Consider the following 24623-nt stretch of genomic DNA (forward strand, 5'->3'; position numbering starts at 1 on the left):
CTTTGCCGGAGATCTTTTTGAATATACTCGATGATGCCGCGGAGCCAAATATGGGTCCAAGAGAGGGAAAAATTGTACAGAGAAAGAATAGTAAAATTGGCTCAGATCCCTCACTTAATAGTTTATTATTCGCTGTTGGGAAATGGTCAAGATTAAAAAGAAATCAAGGGAGTGAAACTGGAGACAATGCCCGGACACTCACACAAGAACAATCAGAATAATTAGGGAGGATGGAAGTGATCCAACGATCCTTAGTATGCGGTCGACATGTTTCGCGTCGTTGTTGGTCCAACAGGATCCCGTGACGCTTCTTCAGGACCTACTAAATCATGAGTTTTCTCAAAAAGAAAAACAAAATACCTACACTCCTGTTGACTAACACTCACAGTCTGGGTGTCATCAGTCGCTTGCTAGGACTAAACCGGACTGGTTTTCCTTTCCTATCAGTCGCCCTAAATATGGGAAAAAGAGGGGGGCTAAAATTAGCTCAGTATATCATCACTTCACCAGTATTCAGGAATGATGAGTATGATTAAATGTAGAAAAAAGGGGGTGACAAACTTGTGCAACACTCAGTGATCAGGTGGTTGTAGGCACGCCATGCTGGTAAAATATAGGGTGGCTTACCATATCCATTAGACAATAGGCTCCATGGGATATCGCTGGCCCATCGCCCGGTATACAGAAAATCTGATGGTAAGAGAACACATGCCAAAGAAGGGGGCACCATATTGTAGTTACATAATTATCATAAAAGACCAAGGTAAAATGACCATAGTTTGGATATGCGGGACTGACAGTGAAAGTGAAATATAAAAAAAATATAAAAAAAATAATATACATATATATATCTCACTCCAAATCTGAACAAATACATCAAAGAAGTAAAAAGATGTGTAAGTCATCAATTTATGCAGAAATACTCATGAACATCCTCAATGTCATGTGCAAGGTGGAGTGAGCAATGAAGGTAGCACATTCAGAAAGTTACAAATGAACGGAGAAATACTTTATTTCAAAATAAATCAAGAGTAGTGCCAAAGTTCAGAGGTACATGAAGGGGATAAAGATAGGGGGGTATAATGACCCACGAGTAGTTAAACCCCATGTATCACACCGCAGTCAGTAAAAATAAAAATGAAAAGTTGAGCTGAGGAAGTACATATAGCTAAACCACGGGCGTCTCGCTAAGGGCAGAGCAAAAGGTCCCTAAGACCTGGATGCATGAGTACTGCAGCGTTCGAAAGAAGCATTGTGATGAAATTCGGCATCAAAAATGAGAAAATGGGCACTTACTTTCTTGGTTACCGGTGTTAGATGCAGCACCTACCCGGGGGTCGCGTTCCCGAACGTAAACGGGAAAGGAAAGCTGCCGGTATAAATAGTCCGCGCGTAGAGCGCGTGTTTACCAATTAGGTAATTAGTTGCTAGGTAACTCCCTCAGGAGTTGGGAACCTTTAAAGAGAATGGAAAAAGGACTGGAGAAACGGGACGTGGTGAATGTACTCCGCGTGCGGCGGCCATCTTAAGCTAATGTATTGGTCATAAGAAAACAAGAAATAACTCAATTTAAGCTGTAAAAAGTTATCAAAGACCTGTGTAAAACTAAATTAGCCTTAACAATATTATGAATACAGGGTGGTAAGGTCTAATCCCCTATAGTAAGGAAAAAAATAAATTGGAAAGAAAAAGATAAAAAAAACAAAAAAACAAAAAAACGATATAATGGATGGAATGACCATCGAGCAGAACCTTCTAAAATCATTGTTAGAAGGGCAGGAAATCAGCAGCTGCCTACTTTGAAAGATGGAACCAAGGGATATCATCGTTTAATCCCTGGTGGTGGGTATTGAGTCTATATACCCAGCGTTGTTCAAGTTCAAATAGTGAGCGGGTGCCTGGTAAGTCACAGGTCTGTAATACCACCCACCGCATATCATCTGGTGTGTGGTTAAGTTCAATAAAATGTATGCTAAGTTTGGTAGTAGTACGTCCACACCGGATGTTGCTACGGTGTTCATTTATCCTAATCTTTACAGGTCGTGTGGTCATCCCCACGTATCTGAGATTACAAGGACAGGTGATAAGGTAAACACAATTGCGGGTGTTGCAATTAGTATGTCTCAACAGATGCCAAGTTAAAAAGGGTTCTAGATGTAAAGTGTCTATATGTTTAGTGAGTGAACAGACATTACAATTCCCACACGGAAAGTGACCTTTGACTGGGGGGAGATCCCATAGAGATCTCTGTCTGGACGGGGTGGTGGTGGGTCTAGGTCGGGTGTGTACCAGCATGTCTTTTATGTTTGACGTCCTCTTGAACGCAAAAACAGGCTTGGGAATATTTTCACCCCCACTACAGAGGACCGACCATCTCTTATTGATTATCTTCTTAACTGTGTTAGAAAGTGGTGTAAATGTCGAAACACAGGTAAGTTTGTTGTCCGTAGACTTCGGGGTTAGCTGTAATAGTGAGTCCCTATCACTATACTTGCCTCGTTTGTAAGCTGTTTTTATAACTCTGTCCGGGTAGTGGCGGTCGTGTAGTTTAACCTGTAAACTAGAGGCTTGGGTATTGAATAGTCGTAAATCACTACAGTTCCGTCGAAGACGTAGAAACTGTCCAAACGGTAAATTTTCTCTTAGTGCTTTTGGGTGATGGCTCTCGTATAATAATAAGCTGTTCCGATCAGTCATTTTATGAAAGGTGCGGGTCTTCAGTCGACCTTCCTCTATGCTGATTAGCAGATCTAGGAAAGGGATCTCTGTGGTAGATACAGAGGAGGTAAAATTAAGGAAGGGGTCTAGACTATTTACCCATGTCGAAAATGCATCTACTACATCAATAGGGCCATGCCAGATGACAAGGATATCGTCTATATAGCGACGCCACAATTTGATATTAGCGGTAAAGGGATTAGACTCAGGTAAAATAAAACGTTTCTCAAAGTCGTACATGTATAGACAAGCTAGGCTCGGAGCAAAAGTGCTGCCCATCGAGGTCCCGCGGATCTGATGGAAGAGTTTATCCTCAAACTGAAAATTTTTTTGAGTCAAAGCTAGACTGGCACAGTGCATAATGAAATGGACAGGTGTCGTGAGTCCTGAACTGGTAGATAAAAGAGACGTCTCAACTACCTCCAGTGTGGCCACTTGCGGGATGTTGGTGTATAGAGCCTCAACATCAAGTGTGATCAAGGCATCGACATACACTGTGGAATTAATGGTTTCAATTAGGTTAAGAACGTCTGTAGTGTCTCTCAGGTAGGTGGTTGATTGTTGTACAAGGGGTCGTAGAAAGTGGTCACAGAATATCGAAAGTGGTTCAAGGACGGACCCAATCCCTGAGACTATGGGGCGTCCTGGTGGAGGGGAAATGCCCTTATGAATTTTAGGGAGGCAGTAAAAGTAAGGGATACGAGGATCATCTGTATCCAAAAATTCTGCTTCCTTTTTGTGATATCCAAGTGTTATTGACAGCTTCCTCTATCATTCCACGTATCTCAGCTTGCAAATAACCCGTAGGATCCCTTTCAATATGGGCATAGTGGGTAGAATCACCAAGAAGGCGAAGGCATTCCTGTCTGTAATCTTCAGTATTCATCACAACAATGGCGCCTCCTTTGTCTGCTGGTTTAATAGTAATATTGGAATCGGTTGCTAGAGTTCGGAGTGCCTCGTTCTCAATTCTGGACAAATTAGTAAATTTATGTTGTGGTCGTAGATTTGCGATGTCAGAAGTGACCGCTTTTTCAAAAGCCTGAACCTCACAGGGCATAGAGATAAGTGGAGGAATGAATTGGGAAGGTTTTCTAAGACCCGAGTCCGATGGAGAGTCAACAGTAGGTCTATCTTTAAAGAAAAATTGCAGGCGTATTTTCCTAAAGAACCGAGCCAGTTCGCATTGCAAACGGAACGGATCGTCCTTTGGAGTGGGGACATACCCCAATCCTCTATTCAGTGTCTTGGTTTCATCAGGGGAAAGGAGCCTAGAGGACAAGTTAACCACTAGGTCTTTGTTGAGGGGGTCTTGCCCTGGCTCCTCGTGACCAACTGTGGTTCCTCCTGAGACCAATGGACTCGTCTTCCTCTCCCTCGTCTTCTGCCTCTTCCTCTGCCCCTGCCTTGGCCTAAAAAAGGCACATAAGGTGGCATCGGACGGGGTTGGTAAAAAGGGAAGGGTTGATGCCATGTCATCGGGTGACCCGGGTGGTATTGTGGAAAATTGAAATAAGGTTGGGGTCTATCGTCATCCGTGCTCCATCCGTCAGAGGATGAACTATGACTGTATTTGCGGGGTTTCCTACCAGAGGTGGAGGAGTCATCTGATGAAACGGATGGAGTCTCCATCGTATAGTCTTCTTTGATGTAAGGGTAGATTTTCTCTCTATTGAACCTATTAATATATTTTTGTAGTTTGGTGATCTTCTGTTGAGTCAAGAAATCTTTAGTTTCGTTAAGGTCAGTGTTGATTTCTGCTAAACGGCTCTTGAATGCTGCTATAGAGATTGTGGTTTTGAGTGTATTCTCCATAAAAGTGATCTGTATCGCTATGGATTCTGCTAGTCGTCTTGATGTATTGATAATGAGGACCAGCCAATCCCGGGTGCATTTCCATGCAATCTGCGCCCAGTCCTTCCTAAAGGCAAGGTCTTGTAGGAAGATCCTGGGCATGTTGGATACCAATAGTCCATTAGGAGCTATATTAGCTCTCAGGTATTCGGTCATGATAGTCCCATGCAGGACTGTTTTAACCAGGTCACGTTTAAGTGAAGATAGTTTGTAGTTTGTCTACATTTAATCATACTCATCATTCCTGAATACTGGTGAAGTGATGATATACTGAGCTAATTTTAGCCCCCCTCTTTTTCCCATATTTAGGGCGACTGATAGGAAAGGAAAACCAGTCCGGTTTAGTCCTAGCAAGCGACTGATGACACCCAGACTGTGAGTGTTAGTCAACAGGAGTGTAGGTATTTTGTTTTTCTTTTTGAGAAAACTCATGATTTAGTAGGTCCTGAAGAAGCGTCACGGGATCCTGTTGGACCAACAACGACGCGAAACATGTCGACCGCATACTAAGGAGCGTTGGATCACTTCCATCCTCCCTAATTATTCTGATTGTTCTTGTGTGAGTGTCCGGGCATTGTCTCCAGTTTCACTCCCTTGATTTCTTTTTAATCTTGACCATTTCCCAACAGCGAATAATAAACTATTAAGTGAGGGATCTGAGCCAATTTTACTATTCTTTCTCTGTACAATTTTTCCCTCTCTCGGACCCATATTTGGCTCCGCGGCATCATCGAGTATATTCAAAAAGATCTCCGGCAAAGAGCCCCCCCTCGGGGGATGCCCGTCAGACATTGCAGCGCCAGTCTGACGAGGAGCTGTCCGATGATGAAGCATGACACCAAATATGGTGTGTGAGGACTATTGCTCCTGATTATCGGGCTATTTTACATTAGCCTGGTAGTAGATGCATTCTTCAAGTGATTAAGTTTGGCTCAGGTCTAGTAACAGGATGGGACGGGTGGAGAGAGTGGAATATATATCAGCTCAGGAAGGGCAACAGGGGAACTTTCAGGAACTTCAATAACTTCTAAGTGACAGGTATGAAACCTGCTCATTCACAGTTTAGTGTAAGGGGAGACTTGAGGAAAGGAAAGCTGTTCTTCTTGATGCCTCTGTAGCCATTTGGGCACCAAACTATTGGAAGGGAGAGCTGATCTCAGAATCAGTTTTGTGTAGCTGAAGAGGAGACTGCTCATTACCTTAAACTCACCCCTGCTGACCAACAGGCTCCCATCATGGGTTACCGCAGGAAGCTGCATTTTTTAAAGTATGACATATGATTTGTGATATATATTAGCAGCTACACTTCCAAACTGGCGTTTCCCTGTGGATAAAGTTGGTAGCTTAATTGGCTAATACAGAGTTCCTGGGTGGTATCCCACCCCGTCTACCTTTTGAGTGATACTACCAAACTGGATCATGCAGGGTATCAAAGTAATCATGGCACTTAATGCAGCCTGATGGCCTGGTCGAAATTAATGTCACTATTAAAGATAGGCGTCCTTTAGACATTTGACACTCTGCTCTGCTCGTCCAGCAGCCTCACAAAGGCACACTCACACAGACATCTCTTTGACTACCTGGGAAGATATTTGAGCAACTTCCAGCCCAGTACCAAAGGCAGTGCAGCTGCAGCGAGGAGTCATCTCCTCTGCAAGGATGGCCACTCGAGGGGTTAGCCTAGAGGAGTGCTTCAAAGAGGAAGCCATTTTTGATGGGCTGCTCGGTCCAACACACCGGAGCAGAATGCCTTTTGTTTCTGTAGACAGCATAGAGACATGGTCAGAGAAGGGAACTTGCCCCAAAACCGGTTTTACCATGGGCGTGTTGCCCTCAGGTAGCCACACCTTTAGGGTGGGCTACCTTGGTCCTAATGACTGAGGAAGGGTCATGCCATCTTGAAGGGTGCAAGAATGTGGCATTCTGGAATAGCTAGATGCCACACATTACAGGAAGTTCATCACTAGATAGGAGGGACCCAGTAGCCCATTGCCTAGTGACCCTGAGGTCTCTTCAAGGCATTTTCCTGGGATAAATATGGCACCTCTGGCACATTGACCCTCAGTACTTGCTGGACTAGGAAAAAGGACAAGAAGAAAACTGCTTTGTACCCATTGGAAGTGCACAAAGAGAGGCACATCTGCTGCACTTTGGGTTTGTGTCATTTGGACCCTGTGCTACGTCTGAAGCAGAGACTCCAAGGATTAGTTGGCTGACCTTCCAGGATGGCACTGGTGACATTAAATAAAAGAGCCCACATTGAATCTCAGGTAGCCACCGCAGAAGTTTTGCCACTACTGGCCCCCCCAAAGCATGATTTGGAGATAGCCAAAGGTGCACATGTGTCTGCTGGAGCAATGGGTGTTGCTTGTGACTGGATTAGTTTACCAAGAGGGATACTAGCTCCCACCAAAGGTTTTCACCAGGACCGCTGTGTTGCAAAAGCGAAAGGTCTGCATAAGCAGCCCTTCTTCACCTGCATAGAGGACTTTGTGGTACCGAGGACTCAACCGTACTTCATCCCCGACGACCGCGCAGCATCAGGAGCATCCTTGAGTATCTTTAGGCTGCATCCCTCAGCATCAGGACCACTCCATTGTCATCTATTGTGGTCATCCTGTAAAGTTTGGATCTTTCTCAAAAAATGCTCTGATGGCCAGGTAACTGTCCAAAGTATCCTTTCTGGCTCCTAGACCTCTTTCCTGCTGGACGTGGTCACCCAACGCAGCTGGGGGTTTCCAATCTAACTTTTACAAACTTTTCAAAAGTTTCCAAACTTTCTGTTGGCCAATGCTTGTTTGTGGTTGATATAAAAGGGATTTATTACTTCTAATATTTGTGTCTCTGGAGTCTTCCAGTGGATTTTTATGATTAAGGTCTCTAAAATCTATAAAAATCGACTCTATTTTAATAAACTGGTTTCTTGTTTCTTTTGTGCTGTGTGACTTTCTTAATCTGTTGTTTGGTTCTGTTAAATGCTTTACACATTGTTCCCAGCCACAGCTACCCAGGGTTGAGCTTGAGGTTAAGAAAATGTACCTGACTGGACCCAAGATGATATTTGCAAGTGCACTGCATTGTAGGGCTTCACCAGTTATACTAGATAGTACACCCAAATCCTCACACACCTTTTCTCTAAAGTATTTAAAATTATATAGCTCTGGTCTCTTTATTGGATTTTTGTTATTTTATTTTAATTTTGTTTAATACATTTCACTCTATTTTTCCAAAATTGGGTGGGGTTTTTATTGTGTTTTTCCTTAAACTTGTATTTGAGCTCAGGTTTAATTTTTTAATGAAACCTTTGCCTGGACCTAATACGTTAGTGGCATTATTACATGTGGTGGACTACCATCCACTTCAATTAATAACTTTTTTCCCCCCTTGGGCATCAAGATGAAGAACCCATGTGAGCTCTCCAACTAAAAAGAGTCGTTGCCATGTGGGGGAAAAGAGTGGCCAGCAAGAGGCAACCCTGGATGACACCAGATCATTAACTGGAAAAATGATTGCCACAATGGGGGTCATTACGACCCTGGCGGACGGCGGAGAAGCGGCGATAAGACCACCAACAGGCTGGCGGTAATTTTTTTGCAATTATGACCATGGCAGTTACCGCCATGGTCATCCGCCGCTTCTCCGTTCCGCCCGCCGGGTATTTGGACCCGGCTGACCGCCATGGATTTCATGCGGTTTGGAACATGGCGGTAAGCACTATCAGTGCCAGGAAATTCCTTCCTAGGTGTCTCACAGGATGTGATTCGGTGGGCGGTGTTCTGTTGACGTGGCGGTGGAGGTGGAGCAACCTCCACTTCCCCGCCGACCGGCAGTATGGGTGTTGGCGGCTCTCCGTCCTATTACAGTCACAATAAGCCGAGCGGAAAACCACCACCACTGGCGGTCTTCAGCACGGCGGTCCCTTGGCGGTCTTGACAAAAGACCGTCGAGGTCAAAATGACCCCCAAAGTGTGGGTAAGGAGTGAACAGGCTGCTCCTAAAGGTGAAGAAGCCACACTTTCTATGAATGGGGAAGAACCTGGCAAAAAACAAACACATGTTGAGAAATACAGGGGCAAAAAATACATATTCCTTAAACAAACTGATGGTGTTAAGCAAGGCGTTGTATGAGATGATTCTAGGCCTCTTTGAGGAGCACAGTTATAGGCAGTATGATAAAAACAGGTAACACTGCTGAAATTAATTAGTGGCAGAGCCATATTTCACAGTTTCTGTAAGGCTCTTCATACACCTAGCATTTCACAATAAAGGCGATTCACTAAAGCAACATCTCTCATTTGATGGGAATAAAGCTAGAAAACTATTGTACAGCAAGAAGCTCTATATCAGAATCGCTGCAGTGTTGGAAAGTGCTGCCCAAGTCTGTGCATTAAACCTTTTTGAAGAATGAATGCATAGTTCATCTATAGATAGCCAAGTCTAGCTTGACAATAACATGAGTCTAAACTAACAGTACATGGCAGATAAAAAACCTGAGATCACTGTCTGAAATGTCCAAATGTATTTGTGATCTTAAATTGTGCAAGGCTTTCAAGAGTGATTCCTGACTCTTTCTAGGAGGTTTGGAGCTAAGACACATTGAACTATGCATACAAAGGCCCTGATTTAGAGTTTGGCAGAGGGGTTACCCCGTCACAACGGTGATGGATATCCCATCCACCGAAATATAAATCCCATAGGATATAGTGGGATTTATATTTCGGTGGATGGGATATCCATCACTGTTGTGAAGGAGTAACCCCTCCGTCAAACTCTAAATCAGGCCCAAAGTCACCACAAAAACTTTCTTGCTTTCTCACCCTCATGCTGTCTCTCACCCTTGCATAGAAACATACACACCATCTCACTCTCACACACAGACAAATTCTCACTCTCACCCTCACTCACTCACTCACAAAACAGACTCATACTGTCTATCTCTAGAAGCCTATATCATGCGTAGTGACTCATGCTCTCTCACTATGACATCTCACAATCTGTCTTTTCTCTCTCCCGCACACAGAAACACACACATACTGTAACACACTTAGGTCTCTCACACTTTCATACATGTACACACTCTTACAGTCTCACAAACACACTCACACACTCTAATTCTTCCTCACTTATTCATGCACACACTGTCTCAGGATGGGTGTATAGTTGTATGCAGTATTTCTACGGCGACAACCTAGCCAAAAAGCAATCCAGGGCCAAATACAAGCATATATGCAATGAGTGATAAGAGAGGTAGCTAGATTCTTCCCTGTTATAACATTGTGATGTAGTGTAGTTTAAAGAAATGCACCTTCAACTTTTTCCTAAATTGAAGCACTGTTGGGGCAGTCCAGATGGGTATAGGTTACGTTGTTTCATGTCCTGTGTGTATAGATGAAAAATATCTGTTGCTATGTTTTTCTTCTATTTTTACACGTTTACTTCTGCATTCTGAAGGGTGTGCCTAGAACAAACAGAAATGGTGAGCTGCTCTGCAACATAAGCAGGAGTGCTGGTTGTGATGACGTGCTAAAAGATGCAGCTGGTTTTGAAGACTGTGCAGGGTGTGAAGGGGAGCAAATGGAATTCCGTCAGGATGGGGGTGATGATATCGTATTTCTTCAGGCCTTGGATGGGATGCTGAGGCATGTAGGATGTCCTTCAGAAGTGCCAGTGTGGGGTCTGGGAGTCCAAGAAATAGGATATTATCATCATCCAGATTTCTAGAATAAAATGCCTTGAACAGAAGTTCTGAAGAACTGCCTTCTGGAAGAAATGGTTTTCTTTAGAAGAGAGAGTGGGTACCAGGCCATCAGGTGAACAGTGCTGGACATGCGTTTTTCTCCACTGGATAGCTCCCCAAGTGGCTGAAGCTCTTAGAGGCTGGCTTTGAAGACCCGGAGCCACTCCTGATGACCCTGTCACCTTCCCAAGCTTCCCAAGGTTAATTGCAGGAGGCACTGGGAGGCTTCAAGAGAGATAAAAAGATTTGGGAGGGGAAAGATATTGAGGGAGTTACAAGGAATGGATGCATGGAAGAGGGAGATTGTGCAAGGAGACGAGGGAAGAGGAGCTTGTTTGGGCATTTATGTCAGGGCTGTTTTTTGTTCCCATTCCAGCCTGAGGGTGAAGATGTTGTCCAGGGTGAATCCAAGTGACTTGACATTCAGTGAAAGTTGGGGTTCCATGACAACAAGGTTCATGCAATTGAGCCATATTTATAATGTTTGTTGAGCTTTCCAAATAACAAAATTTGCAACTTGGTTGGGTTGAGCTTCAGGTAGGGCTGAACACTCAGGTCTGTATGATGTACAGACTTTCTTTGAGGCTTTGGGTGTATGAAGCAGAGGAGATTTTCAAGAAGACATATTTCTCTCACTCTCTCTCTCCATCCTATCTCTCACACACATACAAACATGCACACACCCACACACACTCACTATGGCCCTCATTGTGACTTCGGCTGTCTTTTCAGAAGCCACGGGCCGAAGCCACGGGCACCAGAAGACCGCCAGTACTGGCAGTCTTCCAACCACCATACTATGAGTACTGCTGGATTTCAACCATATTTTGGGCAGAAATCCAGCAGTGGCCGTGCTGGCAGTAGGAGGCACAGGGGCAGTTCCACCACCGGCCCTGCCAGTAGGACACTGCCCGCCGTATTATGTGCAGTAATACGGCCAGGCGGTGCCCTGGTGCAGGGGTACTGCCGGTGGTGGAAGCCCCCCTTCCCGCTCCCTGCCAGACGACCTCCTCCTCGGACCACGTAAGTTGATCATCCGATAGGGGAAAGGGGTGAGGGGTGTTGTGTGTGCGTGTGTGAGTGGGTGTTGTCTGTGTGTGTGCATGCATGTCTGTATGTGTGGTTGAATACGTGTATAAATGTAAGTGTGCATGCATGTGTGTATGTTATTTTGAATGCGAGTATGAGTGTTGTGGTGTATGCATGTGTGTATGTTTTTGTGATTGCGAGTATGAGTGTTGTGGTGTATGCGTGTGTGTATGTTGAAGTGAATGTGAGTATGAGTGCCGAAGTGAATGTGTGTATGGATGTTTGTGAGTGAATGCGTGTATGTCAGTGTTGGTGAATGAGTGTATGCAGGGTGCTTGTGGGTGTCTGTACATGTATGCAGGGAGGAGGTGGGGGCTTGGGGGTTGTGCTTGCTGGGAGGTGTGGGGGAGTTGTCCACTGGTGACAGGGAAGGAATTCCCTGTCGCCAGTAGCCTTTCCACCAGGGTTCCGGAAACCCTGGTGGAAAGGCACCTCCTAATACCGCCGGCAGTCTTCTGTATGCTAATCTACGGCCCGGCTGTCCAAACCTTCCTGGCAATACAAGTGGGGATGTGGTCTTCACCGCAAGCCCATCGGAGGTAAAACTGCCACCTTTGCCCTGGGGGTCAGGAGACCGCCAGGGTCATAATGACCCCCTATAAATCCTTCAGAAATGTTGCCTGTTTGAATGTCTAAATCCAGCCAAAATCACTTCCCATTTATTGTATTATGGATTCAATTTGTAGCCAGACTTCAGTATTATTATACGTAAAAGGTAGGTACTTCATAGTGGAGTGGGGTGCATATTTACATTTTTGGGAGTTATATATGTACAGTCCATATTTTAGCAGGATATTGAAAGTTATGTTGGTGCACCTTATATGTTTTTTGCATTTATCTGGTGTTTCTGTATGCTCTGCTATACTAATCAGAATGTAATGATACATAGACCAGTTATGGACACAACTAACCTTTGCTGAGCTTCAGATTAAACATATTAAACAAATACAGATTAACTATGATTTCAATATTAGCAGCTTCCATAAACATTTGCAGACTTCTCAACAAAGCTAATTCTGCCAACACCACACTGGCAGACCACACTCCATACGTCATTAGTTCACACCTGTTTGGCAAATGTTAATTGTCCGGTTGTTCACAGTTATAAAGCGAGGGTGCCTAGAACTTGCACCACATGGATCTGTGATTGGGGTGCAACATACACGATTTTAGTGGCTTGGAGTTATGATGGCTGTTAACAAAACATTTGCTGCCAGTTCGTTATTTCTAAGGACGTTTGTCCAACTTCTTCAGGCTTTCACACATGGACAGGGAAAGGAAGAAAAACCAGAAAGGAAACTAGAAAACCAATGTACAAAAAGGGGAAAGCATTGATGAAAATTTACTTGCAAGATGAGATAAAGAGGCAGAAACTGTGTGATGATGGAAGAAAGTGGCAGGATGTACAATCCAGATTAGGAATTCACATGTGTACATGTCCTGCCTTTTACCTACATTGCACCATGCCGTATGGGTTACCTAGGGCCTACCTTAGGGGTGACTTATATGTAGAATAAGGGGAGTTTAAGGCTTGGCAAATATGTTTAAATGCCAAGTTGAAGTGGCAGTGAAATTGCACACACAGGCCTTGCAATGGCAGGCCTGAGGCATGGTTAAGGGATTACTTAGGTGAGTGCCACAATCAGTGCTGCAGGCCAACTAGTAGCATTTCATTTACAAGCCCTGGTTACATGTAGTTCTCTTTACTATGGACTTATATGTATACAACACATATGCCAATTAGGGATGAACCAATGTTAACATGTTTAAGTTAGAGAGCATATGCACTTTAGCACTGGTGAGCAGTGGTAGAGTGCGCAGAGTCCTAAAACCAGCAAAAACAGCATCAGAAAACTGGAGGGAGGCAGGCAAACAGTTGGGGAGTGACCACCCTAAGGCTGTGTTATTTGGCAACAACAGCATTAATCAATGTCAGTGGTTGGCCACTAAGATAATCCTTGACCCCCTGCGCTTATTTTTGATTTTACAACTAAGCAAACTAGCCTAAAAGGAAATGTGAACTGCTTCTCCGTGATAATACCAAAGCTACAGTGGTGCATTTCACATGTGGATGACTTGAGAACATAGAAGCACATTTATGAAAAGTGGTGCATCATGTCATGACGTGCCACTTTTCTTGCGCCCATTGTGCCTCCCTAACGCTACCATACGTGCACCGTATTTATGATATGGGAACTAGAGTAAAAAAGTGCAATGCTAGTTTGGCTCTTTGCAGAATTAGCACCAAAAATGTTGACGCTAATCCTGAAAAGTGAAAGAAGGCTCATTGAAAACAATGGGAGTGTCGTTTTAACACCTGCTTATATAGGTGTTAAAAATGATGTTAAGAATGATGCAATGGAATCTCATAGATTCCACTTCACCATTTTTCTGTGCCACCTAACGCCGGAACTCCCTCCTTGTATACATCATCCCTGCCGCATGCATAATGTAGCACAAGGGTTCACAAAGTGGTGTAATGCATGCATTGCACCACTTTGTAAATATGGCGCTGTGTTTTTGCACACATTGGGGTAAAAAATATGATGCTAATGTGGAGCAAGGGGCTCATAAATGTGAGTGACTTAAATCCTCTTTACTATACCAGATTGAAGAAACTTTAGAGGGCTGCAGGTGCAAGAAAAGGATGTGCATGTGCTATTATTACATGTCCACCTTTCAAAGAGCCCCTTTTAAGGAGATACTTTAAATTTCCATTTTATGGTCTCACCTAGAGCCTCTTCAAGACATATTGTTAGCTTACGGTGGTCTTAGAGCCCCCCCATTACGTACCAGTGATCGGTTTCATTGTCATTCTCATTTCTTTCTCTTTGCATGTTGATGGTCAGCTGCTGTAGGGTTCCTTCCTCTTTGTGTGTGTGTCTTTCCCCTGGAGTACAGATACATTATTAGTGCCATCCCATCCCACTGTTAAATAAGGTGTGTTGCGGAGTAAGCAGTGGTGCTTGAAATCACTACCAACACTCAAAAAGAAAAACAAACCTTTCCTTTTAAATGGAATCCCATAGAAAACGGCCTGCAGTTAAAAAAAAAACTTGCTGTATTTGAAATGTCATCACAGGCATGATGGATGGTTTATTGACCTAAGCACGCTACTATCCTTGCAATGTCTCCAGTCATACTGAGTTTTAGTTTGTGCCCTGCCTCATTAATATTGATGACACAGTTTGGACTGAGACTCACAGAAATTCAGAATTTTATTAGCACATAAGTCAGGTTGCAAAACGTCTTTACATTCGCAAACAGTCACTGTGCAATTTGTGAATATATATATGAATGTATAATCGCTACATCAGAAGACCAGGTTGATGGTTTTTCGGGATTTGCAGAAATCTCACTTAGAATATGTCTTCCATGTAACTGGAGAGCTATGTAAAAATACAACACAATTATTGCGAGCGAATAATGTATGCAATCATCTGTGACACTGTCTTGCACCTTCATGGTGGTGCATTCATTCAAGGAGGATTACACTATGATTATTGAAAGACAGAACCATGGTAGAATCAGTTGCTGATTTGAATATCCAGCTGCAAAAGTCTATGGAAGCAATGTATTCTTCAAGTTAATTACCTTGAAATGCCTTGTATATATAAAATCCTGAATTTACTAATGCAGTGTGTGTAATGCCCTGGTTAGAGTTCTGCAAAATGGGTGGCATCCTAGGGGGTGGGCATGCATCATGCTAGTGTGTACCACTGCACACAGGCTGGTGTAGCATTTGACCGGGTCAATAGCACACAATTTGTGTATCAGTGTATAGTTATGCTTTGGTGTGGGTGCTGTGACAAATATGGAAATCAATGTCTTTGTAGTCTGGCCACTGCAAGAAAGATCCTCTCAGGACAAATCAAAAGTACAGGACAACCTCAGTGGCAAGAATGGCATCTGGACATCTGACCTCATGTCTATTCAGAAGATCCACTTATAGAGTGAAGAAGAGCTTCATTCAAAGGGAGTCTGGTGGGTCTCACCTTCCTTGGAGATGGAGCAGAGAAGAGGAAGGACTTGCAAGACTTGCAAAATGTGCATGTTTGGCTCCACATTGGTTGAAATGACTCCCCCTCGCCAAGGTGGCATTAGAAAATTCAAACACTTTTCCAAAGCAAATCCCCTGTGTGTGTTTTAATCACAGCTCGAGCTGAGACTGCGTTGAGTTATGGAAGTCACCTTTTCCAATGAAAACTTTAAGGAGTATCTTTGTCCAATCCCTGTACAAGTGGTTCATGGTCGGAAATGTACTGGTTTGATGTCTTTGTTTATGATCTCCAGAGACACCACAGGGTCCATTGCTTACTCTGGTGGCCTCCGTCAGACCTCCACTGACTCCTGCTGGTTCAGGTGAACCCTCATCAATTGGATGCTGTTAAGAATCTTCTTCTGATGCCCAACTAAAGAAATCCCAATCTGCTTGATGTCTCTGTGGAAGGCAGATAGTACAGTTAGTAGATTAAACACATGCAGATTCCTATTTCTTGCTTGTGCATATTCTACCCTTCTCTTTCTATTTGTCTCCTTTTGTCTGATCTACCAATTGTGTCACTTTTCACTTTCATGTCTGTATTTCTCTGAAACCTTCTATCAATAAACCAACATTGCTCCCTCCTTCTAAAGTTTTCCTTTGTCTTATCTTTGTTCAGAGCCTTTTCCTAGATGTAATGTCTGTGATAATGATAAAGAGTGGCTGTTTAGACTTTGTGGCACTTATGGCTACAGATTACCTCAACTGGCTTCTTCTTGGGGCATCTGATCCAAGACGTGCAGGGTCAGATCAAGTGCCCAAGGTGAAGGACACTTGTTAGTTGGTGCTACAGAGGAGAAGCCTGGAGCCCTAGCCTACAGAACATCAATGGTTCTTAACCTTTTGTCTTCTGTGGACCCCCACTAATCATTACTGGAATACGAGGGGACCAACTGAATTATTGAATTCTGGGGACCCTAACAGTGTCATTCTTGGAATCCAGGGACCTCAGCTTAAGCAATTTTGATATTTTGAACTACAGAACAATACAAAAAAATATGGAACAACTCATCCACCAAACAAATGTTCATGTGATGAAATATGTTATTTAATTCACAAACACGTTTAAAAAAACTAAATTTTAATTTTAATGTGAAGGGCGGAGCTTTTCAAACTTCGATTGAGGGCACAAATCATCTAGGCTACATTCTGTGTGAGCAACTTGCACAGCCTCCATGACTTAACCTGAGGAAAGCAACTTAGGCTGTTTGTCTCCAATTCCAAAATCCTTCCCATTTACAGAACATTTAAAAAAGTTCCACTTTATGGTTTGCTTCTTTGTTTATATACACTTTAATAAGGCATTAATATTATTAACTTTTCTAAGCAGTTTTGGGTCCCGTGAGTAGGCTTTGTTGGCCCTCAGGGGTCCACGGACTGTATTTTTTAGCTGAAATTACTGAATATGATGAACATTTATGTTTTCAACTAATTTATGTATCATACAAAGCTGTAATTCTTAGTGATGTGAAACAGTGAGGCTCCTTGGCCTGCTGCAGACTGTGCAGAATTGCTCCAGCCAACAGCGGGCTCTCTGGTCAAGACTGCCCACTGGACCTCTGTTGGCGCTCATATTATCACCATCATGTAGAGTCAGGATAACAATCCCAAAATCTTACTCTTACTATTTCTTTCTCACTTCCGTGTGTGTACAAACACACTCACAGATCATTTCTCACTCTTCTGAAACCTCTCTCTCCATCTGAAACATACACACAGACACATACTCATGTGTGTGCACACAAACACACACACACACACACACGCACACTCTCTATCTTTTGCTCTCTTCTCTTTCCCTACCTCTGAATCCATTTATTTTTTTAAGTCTTCCTTCTCCATTTATTTCATTATGACTAACTTTGAGCAATGTAAGAGTAATTACTTACTCCAGGGTCATTCGTGAAATGACATCAAAACTGGTGTATCCCGCATTGTCAAAGTTAGCCTTGTATTGGCCCATTTTGATAGCATCTAGCCAGTCATGTGCAGTGGAGAGCAATGGAAAATCTGGAGGACAGTTGCTCAGAAGTGGCTGAGATGGCCTGCGAAAGGAGGAAACAGCATTAGTTCGCTGCAGAGGTAAGCTGAAGAGTGGTCAAGATAACAAAGCAAATGTGAAAAAATCTCAACAGAACCTAATAATTGGCCTGATCAATGCTTGTTCTGAGATGCATATGCTTTACAGCATTGGCAGCTCCTTAAGACAATTCACAGACATTTGCTAATTCCATGGCAGCTCAGCTTCGGTGTCTACAGCAATCTAATAAGGCTCAAAAGTTGTTTGGTTCTATGCTTCTCCCCAGGCCTCACTTCTTCTGCATCAGTCCTCTCCTCATTGAGGCTCATGCTGGTGTCCATTGGAACTGTTAAATTATCAAGATGACCCCTAATGGATGGATATGAATTTGTGAAATAAACACATAGGCAGTATCATAAATAAAAGAGGAGAGGTAAGTAAAACATTGCACCCCGTCGCCCAATGCCCCTTCCTCTAAACCCGCTATCACCTGCTGCTGGAGACTCCCACAGTCTTGAGCGACGCTGGATTGCGAATCAGCTTGTCCAATGAACTGATGATCTGCTCAAATTTGGGTCTCTGAACCCGGTCTTTTAGCCAGCAGTCGAGCATGAGAAGGTGGAGTGCGGATGGGCAGTCATGAGGGGGTGGAAGGCGGTAGTCCTGGTCAAGCACATCCAATACCTGCATCAAGGCGGTATCAACAGATTGGTGTCACACTTCATTCACATAAGCCCTGCCTGTCACCTTCAAAGGCTGCTTCTTAAACTTGCTGACCAAAATCACTTTCTTTGTTTCATTACCCATGGCAACTAGTGACATACTTCAGTACACACAGTACTTTATCGTTAGTGCCTAGTGTGTATTTTACTCACCTAAAAAAAACTTGATTCAAAGATAGTGGGCCAGCCTTGCAAGGTTTGGTACCCAGATACGACATTAATAGCAAACATGACTCTGCCCTGCACCCTTGGCTATTGGCTTTCCGCATGCTTGTGGATGCATGGGTAGTAAAGTTAGAATGGTTTTGACAACACATTATTAGTTTATTGTTCCAAGAAAGCAGCAAGTCTCTCATAATACTGAACCAATGACAAACTATAGCAAACCCAATTCAAAGATGGATATCTGTGTTTGCATATTTGGCCATCTTTGAAGGTTCCTGACACATTTTATCATTGCTTTACCATTCTTAGATGCAGACACATTTTGAAACAACACACTGGTGATCTTGGAACTGTACCACAAGCAACATAGTTTGCCATCTCCAGACCCACTGGTGTAACCTGTTAATGTAGACAACCTATGGCTTTCAACACTTTGGCAATCTTGAACTGATGAACTAATAATATTAATGAGTAAACCATTCTAAAGTGGCACCTGTAAAATCAGTGCATGCATGCAATGGCTGCACACCAGCCAGTGTCTTAGGGGATGAGCAGTCCTCGTATAGCAAATAAATTCAAGTTTGGAGAATAAAAAGAGCAGCACAGTAAAAATGTGAACTGAAAAAAATAGGGCAGACATAGGAACTATCGAAAGTGGAAAGAGATAGAATGCAAACATGGTACAATGTGTTAGCACATTAAATGCACGCCTTTTGGTTTTGACAATGCTTGGGTCAACCTTGTGTACAAGCTAGGTAGCTCAGTGAGTCAACTGGGCAATTGCTATGGTCATCGGTGGTGCTTTGCAGGTCAAAAATTCAAATCCTGTACATTCAACTCAGCCTTCCATTCTACCAATTTGTCAATCAATTACCATATAATTGATAGAAGAAAGACCTTTTAATTATGACGACACTTACACATCTCGGAATGGCAATATGAAGCTCTGCACAAACATGCTATTATTCTAAGTGTATGCACATATTAGGGCCAAAAGACATTCTTGATAATAAAAATGCACTTTACAAATCAGCATATCTATCAACAGACTAGTGTTTAGGTTTGTTTGTAAGATCTCTGTTCTTCGAGTAAGAATCATGAACTCAGAATAGTAAATGCAGGTTTTTCCTATGCAGAAAAGGTTTATGGTTTGTAAAATGTCTCTTCAAGGAGTCCGGTCTCATTGAGTCTGTGTTTTGTGATCTAGATTAGGGTGTACCAGTACAACTGGATATGTTCAAATTTAAAGAAGTGTACCCAAGTGTACCCCCTAAATATTGAAACCACAATGCCAAAAGGTAAGTAGTAAAGATTTTCTACAGTATACCTAACTCTATATATTTTCATAAGTACTTTGAAGATATATATATTACCCAGTGGCAGTCACACTCAATGTTTTTTTTGTGTTGAACATAACTTTGGCAACATTTGAAGAATCTCCAAAAAACTTTAAATAAAAGTGTTACTTTTTGACTAGTTTTGCATTTGCTATGTTGGAAGTGATGTTCCCTTGTCAGTTCCAACATGTTGCTGGAAAGCATGCAATCTTTTGATGGGAGTTCTGTGTCTGGAGGGAGTTATGTATTTTCAAACAAGCATTTTAAAGTCTGAATCCTTTATTATGTGGGATTGCTGGAGAGAACAGAACAATAGATTAATATACTATTGAGATTTGAATTTGAAAAAATATTTTTTTAGTGAGACCACATTTTAGGAATCCATAACCCTCATGGTAGAAATCAAATTTTCTTATGTAGAAAGAATAGCATCCTCCTCTGATCTCTAACTAAAAAATAAACTTAGGTGATAGAGGTCTCTCTCTATAAGTCAGTTTCAGAAAAGATGATAGTATAAGATGATGTAAAAGATCTTCATGTAGATAGAAACTTTACATGGCCCTTGGCACTCTCTATTGTTGGGTGGGACACATGTCCTTGACAATACTCTGCCTGTGTACATTGTGAGCCCATTCACAATCTACATTCTGTAACACATTTGAAAGTACTAGACTACTACTCTAACGTAATACAACATATTACAAAATGCTATTCACAAACCTACATGCAGAAGTTCCACCTTTCCTGTTTTTCTCTGCAGAGATCTCCACCCGACTGCGGAGTGTCCGCACATGTTTTAGTAAGTATGGGAAAGACAAAGGGGTGTGGCAGAAAAATGGTGAATATGCATCACTTAAGGGGAGGTGTTAAGGAAGGAGTAAAGGGGTTAAGGTAGTGTTAGGGTGGGGCTTAGGGAGGATCATGAGCCCACAAAAGAGTAAGACCATTGCTAGTCACAAACTGTGCTTCTATATTTATTACAGCCAAAAAGGACCCACAACATTAATAAATGTGCTCTAGTTCAGACCTGGAGTAAGGCACAGACTACCAATGACTACTCACGGGTAGTACAGTACCCTCCCATAGAAAATAATGGAGATAGGGATTTTAAATAAAATCCCATAGAAACTAGTGTTCAATGAATCAAATTATATACATATATTAAATTATTTAGGCTTTTTAAAATATAATTACATTTAAATTGAGGTTAAATAAATCTATTTATAAAACAGAATTATTAATTTATTTTTAAATATTTAACTTATCTTGTTTACATTTAAAAATGATTTCAACATTATTTATTAAAATAATAAAACTAATTCTATACGTATAATTTACATAATAAAATAAATATATTTTTTATTTTAGCTTGATTTCTTTCAGAAGAATGCGTTTTTCTAATGTAATATTTTACAAATATTTTCAAAGTAATTAATTTTTGATTGAAAAGAATTTAGTAATGCTGTAACATTTTATTGTGTGGAGAATGTCAAATACTGTCATAACATCACAAAAAGTAGTAATTTATTGTTTTTACTCACTCTACCCCCTGTTCAGGTAGTGGTGATGGGACATGTAAATTTCCTCTTTTGAGTAACTTTAGAAATGGTGAACAGCCAAAAGGGGTAAAGTTATTCAAAAGTGTATAGGTAAACATACACATGTAAATTTACTCATGTGTAGGTTTACTTTAAAAGTAGGCCCCTGTGTTGCCTAAGAATCTACAACTATTTCACAGCTGTATTGAATAGAATTCTGTACTGGATTAGAGTACAACATTCCAAATGACAGAAATTTGACTTTTGAGTGCATGAGTCGTTTCCAAACTTCAATAACTTACTTCCTGGTTAGACATGTCCCAGTAGGGCCTCTCGCCAAAGGACATCACCTCCCACATGAGGATACCGTAGCTCCAGACATCACTTGCGGTGGTGAACTTGTGGTACTGGATGGCTTCAGGTGCGGTCCACCGGATGGTCATTTTACCACCCTGTAAGGCAAAGATGAAAAACAAATGTGGTGTTTCAGTCTTGACCTTCCTGGTGCATTAGAACAAGGGATGCTGATTTTTTTTATTTTCAATAAACCAGGAAACAAAGGAGGGAGGCTGACAAATGTAACAATCTGGTTTGGTAAGTGAGTGTTCAATTGAAGGTGGGACCCTCCCAACTACTGGCTATCCCAGTGGTACAGAGGGTTTATGAATGATTGCCAGAATGGTGACAATTTTCTGGAGTTATGTACCACAAAGAGCCTAATAAGCACAAATAATCTGTCACTGCATATTTTGAAAAGTATATTTTTTTAAAAAGTTGAAGATTGGTTCGGTGCACATATTACTCTCTTAAGTCTCTTACGAAGACATTACTTACAAGCGTTGCTGCAGTCACCAGACATTCACAAACATTTAGCAATATTTTATAACTTTGTGTGACTTGTATCAGCCTGCTTTTGGTTTCACTTACTTGCTTCCTCCCACCTTTTTAAGAAAAATTTGTTCTTGTCTGCATCATTTCTTGCTCATCTCCAGGGTTCTTCCCTTTTTTCCCGCTTTTCAATACTGTTCTTTGTCTGTTATCAATATTATCTATAATTTCTTGATTTTCAGTGTTGTGCTGAAGCTGCTGGGCACTTGTCTCGGATTCTTTTGAATATGTTTTTTCTGTATAGTACATCTTCAATATATATATCCTCTGCAAGGCTTGAAAGATTTATAAACCCCTAGCGTCACCTAGCGCTACATTAGCAGATTTTTGTTTATGCTAATGTGGGCCAACGAGGCCAAAATCCTTGTGCCATATTTACAAAGTAACCCTTTGCGCCTGGCATAATGTATGCAAAGGGGGCGTTCACCGGTTAAAGATTCCCTTGCATCATTTTTTACGGCACTTTTACACCTGCAAGGAGCAGGCGTTAAAAGGGGACTTCCATTATTTATAATGGGCCCCTATGTACTCTTTACAATAAAAATGAGGCAATTGCCCCTACCCTGCGCCATGGTGCAACGTATCTTAGATCCGGCGCACACATGTTGGAGGTAGGGGGCACAAGGAAAGTGCTGCTGCACTAGATTCAGCACCACTTTACATAAATATGCCCCTAACAATCTTCTTTTTGTGCCAGCTCTCCAAATAAACCTGCGTATGCAGTGCAAATGGCTGAGCTGATGATTTGATTGCTGATTGATTTAAGCCGATGGTTGCAGGTAGGGTGCACGAGTTCTGATTTGTGGGGACTAGCACTTATTTTTCCTCAACAGACTTTCATCCAAAGTAAGAGGGAGAAAACCACCAAAGGGACAAAGAAGGAAGAGAAAGAAGGAAAACAGTGATAAAGGGAGGAGGGATGAAAAGGAACCTGTAAGAGTGTGATAAAGAGGCATGACACATATTGTGGTAGATTAAAGAGGCATGAGCTGGAATTAAGTCTATACAGCTTTGGTATTCTGCACACCAACATTACATAATGCCAGCTGGTGCCTTCTGAGTAAAACCTTGGGCCCTGTCACTTACTCTTTTACAAATTAAGCACTGTCTGGCGGCTTAGCTCTTGTGCCTTTCTCAGATAGTAGGCCCTGGTGCCATTATGCAGAGTCTTTGGTGACCTGGAGCTTCTGTCTTCCTTACGTACCAAGATCTGGTACCATCATGTAAAAAGTACTGGTGGGCTTGGCTTTGTGCCACTCTCTGGTAGTACCGCCTGGTGCGATTCTGTATAGGGACAGCTAAGGCCTTATGCACTGTCCAATGCTAGGACCAGATGCCATTCTGAAAAAAAGCCTTGGCAGATAAAATGTTGTGCCTCACCAGGTGCAATAAAGGTCACATTCAAATGACTGTCCAACGCCAACAAATGCAAAGCCACTGCTGAGAGACCTCAACATTTACACTGAGAGTTTTTGAGCTCTTTTCACATGAAATTTTTTTGGAACTCTAATCTAGAAAGAACTTTGGTGCTCATTTAAGAAAAGTGGTGTTGCACACAATGCAGTGCCACTTTCCCTGCGCCTCCCTACTGCCACCATGAGGGCACTGGATTTAAAATACGGTGCAACATGGTGCAGGGTAGAGGGCAATACCATCAGAATTGCTGAAGCTATTGATGTACTCTGCAGGAGTAGCACATCAATGTTGGCGCTGCTCCTGCAGAGTACATAGAGGCACATTGTATTCAATGGTATGCCCCCTTTCAACGCCTGCTCTGAGCAGGCGATAAAAGTTCCAAAAAAACCTCTTTCCTCGTGCCATTTTTTCAGCCCCACTAATGGGGGAACGCCCCCCTTGCATACATTATGCCTGGTGCATGTAAAAAGGAACTTTAGCGCCCCAAAAAATTACACTATGACGGCGCTAAGGTGACAGTAGGGCCTCTTAAATCAGGGCATAATGGATGTACCACGATGCACCCACTAATTATCTCAGGTAAGATATATCCTCATGTCCCTGGCATGTTCCTGGCATGGTCAATATGATCCTGTGGGTTGTTTTAGAACTTCGGTCTGGTCATGTAATTCAACATGTTAATGCACAACTGATAGACTGGCTGCTATTCGAATTAGAGTAACCTTTAAACCTACAAAACTTTGCTTCTGATGTCTGTGAATTAATGGAAAAAATGAAAACTGATAAACCACTTTGGAGGAATCCAGCTCATGGAAACCAGTTTTAAGGAAATACAAATAAATCGAAAACTAAAGGAAATGTTTTAAAGGAAAGATAATTTTAAGGAAACATCCAAAATCACACACTTAGGACAAGATTAGGGGTAGTGAGGGTTTTTTTGGGTTGAGGAATGGGTAATGTTTAGGGAAAGTGAAGGGCATCTAGGGTTTATAGGGTTCACGGACGGGTAGGTTTTAGGGGTGGTGAGGGTTTTTAAGTGATCATGCATGGGTGGACTTTAGTGGTGGTGAGGGTTTTTTAGAGATCATGCATGAGTA

The 24623-nt window shown here is 42.3% G+C and overlaps 1 protein-coding gene across 5 annotated transcripts in view; it reads right to left on the minus strand.

The window, feature by feature from the left end:
- Positions 1–14597: 14597 nt before the first annotated feature.
- Positions 14598–24623, minus strand: part of LOC138303566 (ephrin type-B receptor 5-like) — a 209640-nt gene continuing 199614 nt past the window's right edge. For 4 of the 5 annotated variants that reach the window (XM_069242827.1, XM_069242828.1, XM_069242830.1 and 1 more), the window contains exons 12-15: positions 21525–21674; positions 17951–18144; positions 17330–17485; positions 14605–15839 (exon numbers count right to left, since the gene is read on the minus strand). In XM_069242827.1, coding sequence (XP_069098928.1) covers positions 15731–15839; positions 17330–17485; positions 17951–18144; positions 21525–21674 — 609 coding nt within the window. In that variant the 3' untranslated portion in view covers positions 14605–15730. Of the gene's footprint in view, positions 15840–17329; positions 17486–17950; positions 18145–21524; positions 21675–24623 lie in introns of all 5 variants that reach the window. The other variant, XM_069242826.1, reaches the window with a different exon arrangement.

The sequence above is a fragment of the Pleurodeles waltl genome, chromosome 7 (genome assembly GCF_031143425.1).
Source record: "Pleurodeles waltl isolate 20211129_DDA chromosome 7, aPleWal1.hap1.20221129, whole genome shotgun sequence".
NCBI classification, from domain to species: domain Eukaryota; kingdom Metazoa; phylum Chordata; class Amphibia; order Caudata; family Salamandridae; genus Pleurodeles; species Pleurodeles waltl.